The 16,561-nt window shown below is 37.8% G+C and overlaps 1 protein-coding gene and 1 long non-coding RNA gene across 10 annotated transcripts in view; one reads left to right on the forward strand and one right to left on the reverse strand.

Annotated features, from left to right (window-relative positions):
• The window catches only part of uvssa (UV-stimulated scaffold protein A), a 46,227-nt gene that overhangs the window by 2,804 nt on the left and 26,862 nt on the right, over window positions 1–16,561 (reverse strand). For all 9 annotated transcript variants that reach the window (XM_042073509.1, XM_042073514.1, XM_042073516.1 and 6 more), the window contains 5 exons: window positions 16,244–16,337; window positions 10,518–10,719; window positions 9,608–9,745; window positions 8,726–8,909; window positions 8,471–8,582 (listed from right to left, as the gene is read on the reverse strand). In XM_042073509.1, the coding sequence (XP_041929443.1) occupies window positions 8,471–8,582; window positions 8,726–8,909; window positions 9,608–9,745; window positions 10,518–10,719; window positions 16,244–16,337 (730 nt within the window). The remainder of the gene's footprint in view (window positions 1–8,470; window positions 8,583–8,725; window positions 8,910–9,607; window positions 9,746–10,517; window positions 10,720–16,243; window positions 16,338–16,561) is intronic.
• LOC121693870 lies at window positions 117–12,097 on the forward strand. The gene is made up of 3 exons (XR_006025608.1): window positions 117–449; window positions 1,878–1,883; window positions 12,087–12,097. It is a non-coding gene; the product is annotated as an uncharacterized LOC121693870 (long non-coding RNA).

Genomic DNA, 16,561 nt, shown 5'->3' on the forward strand with positions numbered 1-16,561 from the left:
TTTTATGAAAAATGGCTTGTCCAAAATTTTTCATATCCTTTTTAAATAATTTCATTAACAATGCTCAAAATATAATTACACTTCAGTGGTAGTGTAGTGAATGTCCCTACAGACAAACCAAAGTATTGTAAACTTTGAAAGTGTACAGAGAGGTTATAACAAGACGTGTTTCTGGAGGAAAGGAATCTTTTGACTTTGTGCAGTGTAGTGTCAAATCTGTGGGTGCGTTCATTGCTAATGCAAACAACGGTCTTGCTCAAAACTCCACCAATTAACATAATTTTGCTCTCAACCGAAAGTTTGAACTTGGTATCTATCGTAAATAGAACATAAGTTGTTTTTACTCCGTAATGTTCCTTTAAAGCCTCCTGTGTAAGAATTTCTCCCATCTAGTGGTTAGGAGTTATATTGCAACCAACCTCTCAAGCGCTGCCTCGTTTAGAACTATGGTAGCCGTCGCACATCAAAAACTGGCACTAGTTCCGGACTCCTAGGCGCGTCAAAACATAAACTTTTCTCTGAATAAGCAATACTATTTTATTGCCATTGCTTGTCTGTGATGCCAATGAAACACTCTTTCGGATACAAAATAAATAGTTTCATTTTGCCTGTTAACTGAGCTAGCTAGCTAACATTAGCACAGTAAACGGAAAGTGAATGGAACGGCTATGTTCGCTAGCTAGGTAGCAACTAAGGACTTTGGTTAAACTTGTATATTGTTGGGGGGCGCTGTGGCGCAGCAGGCTACACCGAGTGCCCACGCGGACCCAGGTTAGAATCCGACTTGCAGTCATTTCCCGATCCCACCCCATCTCTCTCTCCCACTTGCTTCCTGTCACTCTCCACTGTCCTGTCCAAATAAAAGCAAAAAAGCCAAAAAAATATACTTAAAAAAAACTTGTATATTGTTGCAAACTAACCTGAAAAAAAAAACACACATTCAGCAATTTTGTGGTAGACTACTAGTTCTAGCAAAACTATGTTAGGTTAGTTTATCAACTGTCTTTGGGTCTAGAAACTAGAGTTCAAGTGAGACAGTGACAGATCACGAACAAAGTTATTTTTCTCTTTATTTATTTAGTTGGAAAATACAATTTCAATGTCGTTGGAAAATACAATTTCAATGTCGAAATGTACAAATGGGTTTGTAACTTACATTGCTAAAAGTAGGGAAATGCAGATGAATCCAAGGTAATGTTTTTCTATGCATGCAGATGCCAAAGACTGAGCTGTATTTCACATATGTCCCTTGCTGGCATGGAGACTTGCCCCTGCGCTATGTAGATGTAAACAAGGATTTCTAAGCCAATAGGTATGCTTCGAATTGGTGGTGGTGGTAATTAAACATGAATGGGGCCACATTTATGAATGGGAAATGCTGATTTTGTTGACAGACAACTGAAAACGTTACACAGGGGACCTTTAATAATGTAAATAAGTAAATATTTAAATATCCTAACTTATTACGTTAAGTAGGCAACACTGACTTTGCACTTTGAAAGCATTCAGCATTTGCTTGCTTTGCCTGCCCCGTTGCTACAGCTCTGGTACTGTGGAGACAACTAACCTGTACGCCTACCCAGCCTCTCTGCCCCTCTTGTTCCAACCAATAAACAGAAATATCAAGTGATCCATTTACCAGTCATTTAATATATTTTAATACACATAATTTGCAATTACATGTAGATAACTTCATCTAATAAAAACATGATATATTTTGTTATTTACATTGGTCCATGTGCTACACAACCAGTGAGTTGATCTAATTATCCTGTAGAGTTTTCTCATTCTCTCCATGAGCTCAACCTTGAGCCTATATAATATATCATGGGTCACTATACTTCAGCTGGACCCCAAATGACAGCTGTAACGAGGAGGTGTGAGTGAGGCACAGAAGATAAGGTGTAGCATGTTTGCCAGACTCCTTAATGTTATGTACAGTGCAACTGGAAAGTTCAGACCCTTTCCACATTTTCCACATTTTGTTATGTTTCAGACTCATCTTAAAATGGATTCAAATATTTTTTTTTCTCCTCAATCCTCAATCTACACACAATACAATGAATGAGATCCAGAGTTCCTTTGAGAAGATGAGAGAAGCATAAAGAAGGACAACCATCATTGCAGCACTCCACCAATCAGGCCTTTATGGTGGCCAGTTATGCAAGCCAATTCCAGGAGTTTCCCAAAAAGCACCTGAAAGACTCTCAGACCATGAGAAGTAAAATCATCTGGTCTGATGAAATAAAGACTGAACTATTTGGTCACAATTCCCAATGTCGTGTGTGGAAGAAACCAGGAAGGTTGATGGTAGATGGTTGTCCTTCTTTACGCTTCTCTCATCTTCTCAAAAGAACTCTGGATCTCATTCATAGTGACCATTGGGTCCTTGGTTACCTGTCTGACCAAGGCCCTTCGTCCCGGATTACTCAGTTTGGCTGAGCAACCAGATCTAGCAAGACTTGTTGGTTGTTCCAAAATGTTCCATTTGAAAACGATGGAGGCTACCGTGCTCTTGGGCACTTTCAGTGCTGCAGAAATGTTCTTGCATCCTTCCCCAGATCTGTGTCTTCACACAACCCTGTCTCGCAGGTCTACGGAAAATTATCTCGACCCTCATAATCAGTCTCCTGTTTTCTTCAAAGGGAGAACGCTACAGACAACTCCAGACTTCCATGCCCGCTTGTTTGTTTTACACTGTATACAAGCTGAAGTGCAAAACGAAAGTATGCATAGGCCTACCATTTGCCAACTGCCCCCATCAATGCAGATATTTCAAATAAATATAAATATCATTGATTGCACTATGTTGGGTTTTGTGGAAGAGAAAATTCACGGTTTTAGTAGTAGTATTCGGCAGTAAGCAGTCAGATAGGTCACCATGGGCATATTTGGATTAGCTACAGGTGGATTCACAAATAAATAAATTTGCTTAGGGACCTACATTTGGCAGGATAGCCTACTTCATATACAGGCTATATGCAAATATGGCAATGCATTACCGTATTTTCCGGACTATAAGTTGCACCTGAGTATAAGTCGCACCAGTGAAAAAATGTGTCATGAAGAGGAAAAAAACATATATATAAATATATATATATGTTGCACCTGAGTCGCAGGACCAGCCAAACTATAAAAAAAAGTGTGACTTATAGTCCGGAAAATACGGTATATTATTTTACATTAACAAAATGTAGAAAAATAGAACGGACTAAAAATAAAGCAGGCAATGAAAATCTTGTTTCCTGTAAATGTTGTCAGTCATTCTTATCTTCGGAATTTGTTCACCGGCTTGTTTAACTGTTGGCTGCAGTGTAAAGTTACATTATGTGTAAGTTAAGTACAGAACTGACTGTGGCCCCAGATTTTTGTCTGTGCTCCTAAATTTTTTAACTTGGGCGCACAAGTGCTCCTGGAAAAATGTTAGTGTAGAGCCCTGAAGGATCTGAATACTTATGTAAATGGAATATTTCAGTCTTTTATTTTTTATAAATGTATGAAACACTCCAAACACCTGCCTTTTTGTGGAGTTCTGGTGCATTGTGTGTAGATTGATGAGAAAAAAAATGAACTGAATCCATTTTAAGATGAGTCTAAAACATAACAAATGGTGTTATTTCAGTTAGCCTATTAGCTGGAGCTCAATGAGCATCAAACCAGCTAATAGGCTAACTGAAATAACACCATGCCAATCTCTATGTGATGATGTGGGGATATTTTAATTCCAAAGGCCAAGGGAACTTTATCAGGATGCATAGTATCCTGGATCCATGAAATAAATAACTGGGCTTTAAAAAAAAATCTGCCTGCCTCTATGGGAATTTAACATAGGGGTTCATATACTTATGCCTTCTGTATTTAAAGAACATTTATTTATTTACGATACATTATTCATTCACAAAGAAAATTGTCCTTAAAGGTTAGATTTTTCCTCATTTTTTGAATTAAGGCATTAAGATCAATTTCCAAAAGATGGTTTTATATTCCTCTTTTTAGTCAACTTTAGCATGGGTCCAAAAACTTATGAGCCCAACTGTAAATGAAGAAATGGTTTGACTGGGGTAATTCACAAAGTAGTATAACTCTTTGTAGAACTGTCCAAAAATGACAGCCACCCCCTAAAAAGATGGCATCATGTCATATGTATCAATACATTCATATAATCTGGTATTCATATTAAGTTAATATCTTTTTAATTATTCATATTATGTTCTGTAAGTATTTAATTATTTCAATATTTCATATTGATTTTTAAACTGATGCTATACTTCTCTTTAATGTCATTACATTGTATTGTGGTGTGTAGGTCTAATTAAGTGCCGGTCACTTTAAGGACATGAGTAGCATTTCTGAGTGGATTGGAAGGCTTGCATCTCACTGTTTTTGGCTACAAGTGTAAATAACTTTTTGCTTAGTGCATTAGAACAGTGTTTTTCAACCACTGTGCCGGGGCACACTAGTGTGCCGTGAGAGATCTTCTTGAATTTCCCCCGGGGATCAATAAGGTAAGTAGGTAGGTGTGTGTGTGTGTGTGTGTGTGTGTGTGTGTGTGTGTGTGTGTGTGTGTGTGTGTGTGTGTGTGTGTGTGTGTGTGTGTGTGTGTATGTATGTATGTATGTATGTATGTATGTATGTATGTATGTATCCATCTGGTCCAGAAAAGCATCTGTTGCATCAAAGAATTTATAACCACATGCTCTCATTGATTGTATGATTGCACTATTTGTGGTATGCAGGCATTGTACAACGGGGGCCCCATATCCAGTATTCACAGAATCATCACATATCGAGTTCATAACAACAATGAAATTAGATAGAGTCACCTACAAATGAAACAGAGGGCGCTTGTTTTATTGAGCAGGTCTTGCATAGAAGCCATAATAAGGCCATATCTGTGTATTATTTGAAATTTTAGGCTATGGTATGTTTATTTTTTCTTCACACAGGATGTTAGTGTGCCGTGGGACATTTTAGGTGTTGAAAGTGTGCCGTGGCACAAAAAAGGTTGAAAAACACCGCATTAGAATATGTGGATGCAATTCGGGATGTCATTAGTTAAAATAAAGGTTAAAAAATAACTTGAATGATCTGGATCATAGAAGGGATAAGTGTCTTGCAATGTTATTCATTTCTATGATTTTGGTAAGCACTACACGAACTACAAGCAAACATGACATGAGCTAACAAGGACATCTCCAGATGTAAAGGTTTGCCAATGGGTTGCATAGCTAACTCAAATGTCAGTAAACCTAAAGTACGGGGTTGATTAAGATGGTCTTGGTAGTGTATAGGTCTAATTGAGTGCCTGTCACTTTAAGACATTCGTGAGGGAACCCTTGCAATTTTAATACAGTTAAAAGACTGCTGATCCTTGGGACAAGCACTTTTGAGTCTTGAAAAACACTTTTCCATTTGCATTGGGTGTCAGAGTTCAGTGTCAGAGTCAATAAAATGAGCCCTGCATGAGAAACCTAGTCGAAATTGACAAGCAGCTGTAACTAAGCATGCTAAACTCGATATCCAGTATTCTAATGTTAGCTTTGAGATACGGCTTGATTGCATAACTTAACTTAGTTTAGTCTTCTCAATGCACTATGTTGTGATAAGACCTTAGCAGAGTTAACTTGAATGCAGCAGTTTTAACATACAGTTTTAGCACAGCATTGTCACAATGCTAAGCGGATTTAAAGGGCAAAGAAATTAAACAAATCAAACTAACAGTCCTCAGGACTGACAACTCGAAGCATAGCGACTAGTGAGATGGAGAAGATCATTTTGAAGAAGCACCGCCATCTCATATCCCCTATGAGGAAACATTTAGGATTTTAGTGTAAAACGATTGTAACTAAACATAGTATATAGTCTAGTGTTGTCACAATAGCAAAATTATTGTTTCGATACCAAGTGAAGAATTTCGATTTCAATACTTTTTGGGGGACCCCCACCACCTTGACGTCATCAGTAATATTGAATTGAATTACTGCAAAAGAACACGGTCATTCTAAAATGTATCGATACTAATACAATTAGTATTGTGACATTTTTAAATTCAGGGTATTGCGATACTTTTGTAGTATCGGTGCACCATGCAACACTAATGTAAGCATTACTGCACTACCAATTGATTGGAAGCTTCTAATGTCTCATATGTTGCTATCACAAAGTCGTATTCATTGCAAGTGCAGCAGATAGAATCCACTTAAAAACCATACCATCCACAAGAAAACATACCAATTTCTCGCTACTGCTTTCCAACAACAATTTCTGACAAAAAATAAATCAAAGAAACGATTCTGCCAAGGCCAAATGTCTCACAGAGTTAGCGAAAGTGAAACCACATATGTCAGATTCTCTTTTCAAAGGAGTGTCAAGAGTAAAAACAACCTAGGGTCTATTTATGGATGATAAGTTCAAACTTTCGTTTGAGAGCAAAATATATCAATTAGTGGCTTTTTTTACATTAACAACTAAATATCTTATAGTACAAGCGCAAGGGCTTGGAGCCATGTCAAAACAAATGCTATTTTTAAAACAATGGAAATCAAAGTATTATAAAATTTATAAAGTGTATAGAGAGGTTATAATAAGGACTGTTTATGGCGTCAGTGCATTACCTTAAAGGGACAGTGTAGAACATTTTCAGTTGTTTGTTAGCTATATTAACATTTCCCATTCATAAATGTGGCCTCATTCATGTTTAATTACCACCACCACCAATTCGAAGCATACCTATGGGCTTAGAAATCGGCATTTACATATACATAGCGTTTATAAACGCTCCATCTACGGGCGCCATGTTAAAATAACGGTGGCCAGCTAGGGACATTTGTCAAATAGAGCGCCGTCTTTGGCATGCAAAGAAAAACTTGGATTCATCTGCTGAACTTCCCTACATTCAGCGATTTAATGTTATGAACCCATTTTCTACAACCTACATGTCTTCCTAACATTCCGACATTGGCATTGCATTTTCCAACTAAACAAATAAAGAGAAAAAATAACTTTGCTGAGACAGTGACAGATCACGAACAAAGCTCCACCTGTTCAAAGGCTCTACCCAGAGACAGTTGATAAACTAACATACCATAGTTGTGCTAGAACTAGCAGACTACCACAACGTTGCTGAATGTATGTTATTTCAGGTTAGTTTGGAACAATGTACAAGTTTTAACCAAAGTCCTTAGCTGCTACCTAGCTAGCGAACATCACTAACCATTCCCATTCACTTTCCGTTTATTGTGCTAACGTTAGCTAACTACCGCGGTTAACAGGCAAAATTAAATGATTTATTCCATGTCCGAAAGTGTATTTCATTGGCATCACACACAAGCAATGACAAAAGAGAAAAGTTTATGTTTTGACACACCTATTTAGGAGTCCGGAACTAGGGCCATCATCTAGGTAGATTCGCAACAAGATGGAGTTGCAACTAGATATGGTAATGTTAAATGCTTTGCGATGGCTTGCAACAGCTGGCAATGACGTGCACCATTTAATTCACACCGCTGCAACTCCTTCTGCGACAGTTTAGTCTCGACGCGGACGCGGATCTTTGGTGTGAATTGGGTGTTACTGTAATGTTTTTTGATGTTGATGATGGCGGCTACCGTAGTTCTATTAGGTTGCAATATAATCCCTAAACACTAGATGGGAGAAGATCTTACACATGGGTCTTTAACTTGTCCTCCAGTCGCCGCCATCTTGACTTGTTGCCACTGACTTGTGCAGACTTTACCTTAAGATGGCGGTGACCGGTTTAAGGTAACGCACCCTTTGTAGTATGTACAGTGACCTCATATTTTATTGTTAATGCAACAGATTATGTTGGGTCAGGTGTTTTATTTGGTGGATGTGTGCAATCATTTTGAATTATACTTTTCCATCTGAAATGATTTGCATGTACAGTGGTGGCCAGAAGTATTGTGACAAAAGTGAAATTCAATATTTTAATGGCATTCTTAATTTTCTAAAATACTCATAGGTAATAAGAATATGTTATTTTATGCAATGGAATTGCTATACAACAATTAATATTACTACTATTGCGGATTACGGATGGGTTGGGTCAAAATCGCTAGATAGCAGCGTTGTAAATATCCATGTGCAGGACTGCATGTGATAGGCTATGTATTAGGCTAAAATGTCCACATTATTTTCACCTCTCTGTCTCAAACGAACATGGACAGGGTACAGGATCTGTCCCGGCAAACTACGGTCAATAATTTGTATTATCTACCTACCAATCTTTAATACTTTGCATCTCTTCAAATTCAACAAGGTTTTACAATACTCTGTAGATTCATTAAATTTTGTTTAGCCTGTAAACATAATATTGTGCTAATAAATTACTATTTATGAGTAAATGACAATAAACTTGAAACTTGAAACATGACAACCAAGTTTGAAACATAAGGACATATGTACTGCTGATACATTTGAAAATCGGGATTCCTAAAATGTGTTCTCTTACCAGGTTGCTCTTCTTGAAGCTTTCTCCTCTCCTTTTCAAGACGTTCTGAATCCTCTGGGTTAGTTGGCCTTCCTAAATCATCTCGTGGAACAATTCTTCCATGGAAAGGACACTGGGAAATACAATAAATACATTTTAGAGACGTTTCCAGACAAAATTGAAAGATTACTTTAAAAAGTCCCAGGCAGAGGAGTTCTGCAGACCTTTCTCTATGACTATGACAAATAATACTAATAATACTTGTAGAAAGATTACTTTAACACGATCCTGACGTTCACAAAGACCACCATTAGGCATAGGAGCTTTGCACTTATGCAGCACTGGTTGGAAGCGACCAGCAAATGTGATGTAACGCGACTTCATCTGGGCAGAAAGCTCTTCATTCACCACTTCTTCCTCTCTTTCATTGGGTACCCAGAACTGATGTTGTGAGGAGTACCTGAGAAATTAATTTAAGTGAAACATGGAGAGGTTAGGAGGAGGTGAACTAGTACTTGAGAGCTACTCAATGTCTTACAAACACAAAACATTAGGCTACCAACCCTTACAGCTCGGTCACACGCTTCAAAGCTTGCCGGTGGGTTTTCTCGGCAGTTCAGGGGTGTGTATGCATTGAAGCAAGATTAACAGGCCAACAACCAGTCACCATTGTTAGCCGGCTTGCTAACTTGCTAATGTTAGATAGTTTGCTCACACATCATTTTAGATGTGTTTTGGGGTTTAAATAAGAGCTTTTTCAGAGTGTACAGCGTCTATTTCTTGCTAACTTTTACAAAATCCAAGCATACAAAAGCCAAAGAAATTACATTTATCTGCTAATACGGATGAGAGCCGTCTTTGCTCATAACCAAAACATTGTCTGGCGCTTGTGTTGCTGCTTGAATAGGTTTGAACTTTTTGAAATTTTTTCAACTTTTGACGGCAATGCAAGGCTTCATTCTCACAATTTAGTTCGGCAACACATGACGTTGGCCCATGTAAAGTGAATGAGAAGCGTCTCCATCAACGCTTTCAACTGAGGCGTGTGGATCGAGCCGTTATGGTGGCTGTTTTGTTGTGTTATATGTATGAGGTTTAATTTAAGTGTAGTCAATATATCCTTTTTCATGCATGGTTTCTGTTTACATAAAGTCATACTTGATAATCTTCCCAGCAGTAGGTTGCTCCTTCCCCCAATAGTAGAGGTCTATACCAAACGGTACAACAGGGACTTCCTTTTCTTCTCCGACTTCAGTAGTCTCTTCGGGTGACACACTGCTGCCTGATGCTCCACAACTATCAGAGAGAGGATAACTCAGATGACATATCAAGTAAAAAATATTTAAGAAAAAAAAGGGGATCTGGCATTTGGCAGACAAATTTGAGTTTTTTGAGCCACTGACGCACCCTTGGGAAATGACTAACTTTAACAGACTTATACTCATTGTCCGGAGCTGCTGCTGGTGTCTATCGAAAGGGGAGGGTTTTCGGATGGGTTTATAGATCCATGAAGTAGAACTAACCTTATTGCCATATTAAAAACATGTACATTTTTACCACGACCGGAATGTGTCAATACTGTGTGTGTGAATGTGTCACGAAAATATCAGCAGGGAAAAACTCAAATCATCATTTTATCATTAGGGATATCTCTCCAACTATGATAGCAAAAATGTCAATGGTATTTATTTCAGAAAAAGTGTGTGTATGATTTCAATTAGTAAATAAAGTTTAATCTATGTATGTGTTTTGGCCAATCATTTATTTACAAATAAATAAATAAATAAATAAATAAATGAATACATGCTTGATATGCGTGATATGTTGATGTTTTTTGCTCATAATTGTGTATATAGTTGATTAAAATTAAATGACAATACTTGAATAATATTGCTTAGGTTGTGCTGAAAAAAAGGATACAAGATAGTCAGTATTGCACTTTCCTGAGACCTCTATAAAGTCATTAAAATATAGTAATGCAAAAACCTGCAAAAAATGGCTTAAGTTCTAAGGGCAAATATAAGATTAATAACACTTGGTTAGCAGTCTTTGCAGTGAAGTTACTTACTTTTCAGTCACAGTGGATGGGAGACGTTGCCTGAGGATACGCAAGGTTGCAGCAGCACTGGTAGGGTCCTGTTCTTCCTCCCAGGTCTTCATTTTAGAACGTAAGGTACTTGGGGAAGTCAAGGGAACATGCTTGGTAGCCAGCTGTTTTGGAGGCTTTTTTCCCCCCACCGACCCTGGGGAAGAGATGAGTGGTTCCATACCTATAAATAATGAGAATAAAAAAAATTAGCTCCAGAGAAGAATAACTCTTTCTAATCAGTGATTATGGGAAATGAACATAACATAAGAACAATTTGTGAACCAAACAATGGCATGAAATGAGTGTAGATACTACACACACCGATCTTTGGCCAGACATGATTCACCAAGGCATTGTCATGGTAAACAATATGAGCTGGTTTCCCATACATGGATTAAGGCATGAGGCAGAGTTGGAGGACCCCAAGGAGAGCTGATTGCAGTCCTCAACAATAACAATTCAATTAGAGCCTCCTTGTAATCTAGGATTTTGCAGCAGATTACAGTGACATGTCCAAGAGCCCCCTACACCATTAGTTTGGTAGGAGTATCATTAGGCTACAACACAGCAGCACAATGAAACGCAACCATCATACTACTCAATCCCAAAAGACACTGATAGAAGGTGAAGAAAAACAAAACAGTGGTTAGTGGCAATCTGTAACTGAAGTAGGTATGGCTACCGTACCGACACAAAAAGCAAAATGTACTATTGTGGTGCCAAAAAAATGTGGACAAAATGTTTGGGTGCACATTTTATGCTGGCGCACAAATCCGTTCCACATCCACAACGACCGTTTCAGTTTCAAAGTAGACCCATTGTGCATCCACATTATTACCATTGACAGGCAAATCTCACGACCATTCACCCTTTATCCTGCATCCCTATGTTTACTTCCGGAAAAGGAACACATGGCCATTGTCACATGATGCGAGCACAACAAATCAGGGAAGGGAACATGAACTTGTACGTCATCTGTGCCAGATGCTTATGTGATTCAGTTGTCCACACTCACACACAACAGCTCCCTTAAAACAAATACAGGGTGGCAAGCGGATCCAGCTCTTTCTGTTTTGGGAGCTTGGCTACAATGGTGTAACGTGGACGCAAGGTCGAAATGTGACAAAAGCCTTTCGGATTCAAACAAATATGTGCTCTATTCACACATGGGCTCACTCGGACATGACCAAGATTTTGCACTGGCTACTGTAGTGTCCTGGTGATGTCTGGGGCAACAAAATAACAACCCTCCCCAATGTATGAAAGCAGCTTCACACACAAACACACATCATGCTGTAGAGAAAGATAGGGAGAAAGCAATTCCTGTTGAACGTGCTGCGTTTAACATCTTTTCCTGCACTCTTTTTGAGTTTGTTATTAGACAGAATTTTTATTTCTACTAATTTCTTGCAGTTATGTCCAGTACGTCCCAAATCATTTGATGAATTTGAAGATTCTACAAATGCAGCCTGCCTACTTCATGCATTATATGAGGCAGTTTGACAATTACTGTGGTCTGTCTGTACATGTTTGAATTTGTTTTCCTAGTAAATGATAAAATAGCAAGCACTGGAGAATGCAGAAAAAGAGGGAGGGAAACAATAAAATGTCTGGCTGTAAATAACTGATACTGGTCTGACTACTGCCGGGAGTGGGGGGGGGCTGGGGCTTTTGGTTGCTCCACTCTATCTCAGAGACGTACTGCATCATAGCCAGGACCTTGTCGGGAACCATGGTAAAATATTACCAAATCCCTTCTTTTTCTGTTCAAATTGACCAAAATGGTAGCTATTTGTCTGAAGCAATAAAGTTGCAGGTGTTAAAGAGATAAATCAATAGCAGGAAATGGAGAGGGCCTTTCCAGTAGATACACAGTTGAGTCTGCCAATGGCAGGGGTATTGATTTCAGTGGGTTCACCAGGCCTTGTAATTAAAATGTAAATTTTGGAAAGAGATAACGTCCTGACAAGAATGCTTTGATAAAGGGATAGATAACACATCAGTCGTAAAAAGACAGAAACTGAGGGACTGAGGGACTTAAGAAATGAATTAAAGAATGACTGAAATGGAAAGAGATGGAACCATTTTCTCTAGGTTCCAAGCACCAATAGGAAATAAAAAAAAAAACATTTAGGATATAATCCATCAAAATTACAAATCTGATACCCAATCAATTTTAGGCTCCTGAGATCAACATATTTTTAAGGACCTTGACAATTCAGCATCTTCATAGAAATAAAAAGGAATAGGCAGGTCAATATATGAAAAAAAAAAAACACCTAACCTCAAAAAAAATGATACAAAAGGTTTTTCAACTGATTATGATACCTTTAGATGTACTTAATAACATATTAAAAATCTAGTAAAATCTGACCCCAGTAAAGGGGTCATTTTCAAGATGGCGTCCAAGATGGCCACCAGAAGCTAATTTTGGCTATATCTGACACATTATTCAGCCTAGGAAAGTGTTTTTCGTATTTAATCAGATTTAGAGGTCACTGATTCATATACGTCAGACTAAAGTATCAGTTCATCATTTTCAAAGACGGCATCCAAGATGGCCACCAGAAGCTAATATTGGCTATGAAGCATTATTCAGCCTAGGAAAGTGTTTTTCATGTTTAATCAGATTTAGCGGTCACTGAGTCATATATGTCACACTAAAGTATCAGATCATCATTTTCAAAGACTTAGAATTTTCAAGATGGCGTCCAAGATGGCCACCAGAGGCTAATTTTGGCTATATCTGAAGCATTATTCAGCCTAGGAAAGGGTTTTTCATGTTTTATCAGATTAAGAGGTCACTGATGACTCTTCATCTCCACCTTTTTTAGTGTTCTTATAGTAGGACCTGAGGATGCATGATGTTTTCTCTCTCAGTGTCACCATGCCTTCAAAACCTTTCCCTTCTGTGAAACTTATGTCATTCCCGTACCGCTCCCTCAGTTTAGCTTTCAGATACTGATTACCGAATGGAATGGAATGGAATCAACCTCAATCAAATACTCTTTCATGTTAGATCCAAGTACAAAGACCGTCAACTGTTCTTAATTGTGTGCATTTCTGCAAGACACTCCTCTGTTCGTGTAGAAGATATGGATTACCTTGCACTGCTGCCTGTGGAACATGTCAAAATGAACAATGTGACAATCCACACAAGTTCCTTTCAGAGGAGTAAGAGGATGATGAATAATGATATAATAATTATTTCTGATCTACTTATGCATATAGTTTGATTCAGTTTAATTAGCTCCCCCCTAATGATGGATGCCAACGATTATTGATCTACACAAATATACAATGCATGCCTATACAGTACATGGTTCATTAAAGTCATAAAACAGCCACTTACTCGCAAACTCTACTCTACATATTGTAAAAGCATATACCCTGTACATGAAATATAACATTAATCAACAAAATAACATTTCCATCTTCCTCCACACCAAGCATAATACATACTCTATTCTGTATAGGCAAATATAGTGTAAAGCCGATACATTTTGGCATATACAGTCCAGGAAAAACAAATTAAACACTCTAAAATATATATTTTCTGAAAGCATATAATCTGTAGATAAAATATAGCACAATTTAAAACATGTCCCATCTTCCTCCGTGAATGCACAATACAAAGCCCTCTATAATGTATAGGCGAATCTAGTGTAAAGGGGATATATGTTGGCATGTACAGTCCAGGAAAAAGAAATTATACACACTAAAATATATATTTTCTGAAAGCACATAATCTGTAGATAAGATATAGCACCATTTAAAACATGTCCCATCTTCCTCCATGAATGCACAATACAATGCCCTCTATTCTGTATAGGCGAATCTAGTGTAAAGGGGATACATGTTGGCCTCTTTTGTCCAGGGAAAACAGATTAAACATCCTAAACTATATATTTTCTAAAAGCATATAACCTCTAGATGAGATATAACACCAGTTAAGACATGTCTTATCTTCCTCCATGCCATGGAGATGGTTAATAATCCTGTATTGCATTTGCTCTGTATTAAAACACATTGATTTTAATTTATGGCTGAAAAGGTAGAGCATTGAAACATTTTCAATTTTAACATTTAAAATCCTATTCTTGTTTAATTTGACCATCATTTGATATCAATTTCACCCCTGTAGGCTGAACAGTAATTGAGATATAGCCATTCTAACCTGTTGACAGCCATTTTGGCCGCCATTTTGAAAATGACCCCTTTGCCAAGGTCAGATTTTACTAGATTTTTAGTATGTTATTTAGCATGTCCAACAGTACCAGAATCCATAAAAGGAAAACCCAGAAACCTTTTGTATCAATTTTTTGGACGTTGAACCCTATATTGACCCGCCTAGAACCCAACAAGAAAAAAAGATCAAGAGACAGAAACTGCATGAAAGAGAAAGGGAAATAAAAGGGGGACATTATGCAGCTATAGGTGAGAGCCCAGAAGGTTCCAGTTAAAAGCTATCCATCTGTATGAGACAGATGAGAGATTTCTAGTTTTGCCATAGAAGGCAGATTAGATTTAGTAAACTATATTTGTAACAGCATCTTTTCCAGCTCAATATCAGACATGTACTGACTGTAGAACCCCACAGCTCACATACATGTTATAGACTTTCACACTTGATGCTATTCGAGATCACCTCTAGCAACATATCAAAGTGAACACGTGTATGGTCATGTGAATTACAATCAAAATTCACAGAGATTCTTGGGTTAGGTTGGGTTTACAGCTCCCACAAACTTCATTTGGTTTAAAACTGCTCTATTCATTTTTCCATAGTCTGGTTCAATTCCACTCCACCCAATTTCATTTGTAAACCTTATATTTTATACGTAGCAAAGATTCACACATTGAATTGGCTGCTTGTCAGGTTGCAAGCTCTCAGCATCATCACTTTCTAAAGTCTTTTTTTAAACTCCAAGCCAGTCTGAGGGCCTATGGAAATAAATACCTTCTACAAGCCTTCTACAAATCTGTTCAAACCCAGAAAGGGTCAACATAAAAAAACTAAGATAACACAAAATCTAAGGTAAAATAGTTGTTGTAAGTTGTTGTTGATGTAGTTAAAGCAGAGACATTCTAATGGAGGAGACAGATCACTTGCGCGAAAATTAATAGGAATCTACAGGGGAAATCCACAATGATAAACATGGCTGATTTGAAACAGGACATCATGCCCTGTGATATACAGAGCCAATAGCTTTGTTGGAAACGGCATTACTGATGTCTGGCCTTCTATTTATTTTCACTGTCAGCATAGCAACAGTTTTGCAGCAAACATGGGCCAACACAAAGAATGAAGTCATTTCTGTGATTATCTTCTGCAGAAGATGTTCACATCATTGAGGTTGCAGATTCACTTTATCTACTTTTAAAATTTGTCTGACCATCCTATGTGGAATTACGGACATCGTCCCAGCAGCCAGTGACCTTGTTATCCCTAAATAACTTCCTAGAAGCATTGCCAAGATGGCTGCTAAGTGGTGAGACATGAAACAAATATATGGTTAACATATATACAAATATATAGCGCTTGTTGTTGTAATTATTCACCAACTGATGCCTAATTTAGTAATTTCATCTAAAGTAGTTTGTGGGCTTACCATCATGGCAGCACGTGCCTTCATTGCTTTGTTACAGCTGTCTGTTTACTTTATTTTAGAGGTCTTTGCTTCTTGCCACCTGAATAAACTTACCATACTTGACACGCAGATCATCAAGAACTTGTGGCTCAAAGCCTTCCTTCTCTGGCACCTCCTCAAAGTCTTCATCACTTTCATCAGCTCTCATCTGTTTGGTTTTGTATGGTTGAAAGGGGATTTATAGGTGCATGGGGTTTGGAAACAGGAATGTAAAAGATTAGTGCAAAAAAAAAAAAAACTTGAGCACAACTGAATGATTAATTATACAGTTCTTACAGTTTCATCTGTAACTTAAAACTAAGCAATATCAGATTTTAATATCAACCAGCAATAAATGATATGTTTATAACTGCTTCCAATATATTCACTAGT

The sequence above is a fragment of the Alosa sapidissima genome, chromosome 20 (genome assembly GCF_018492685.1).
Source record: "Alosa sapidissima isolate fAloSap1 chromosome 20, fAloSap1.pri, whole genome shotgun sequence".
NCBI classification, from domain to species: Eukaryota; Metazoa; Chordata; class Actinopteri; order Clupeiformes; family Clupeidae; genus Alosa; species Alosa sapidissima.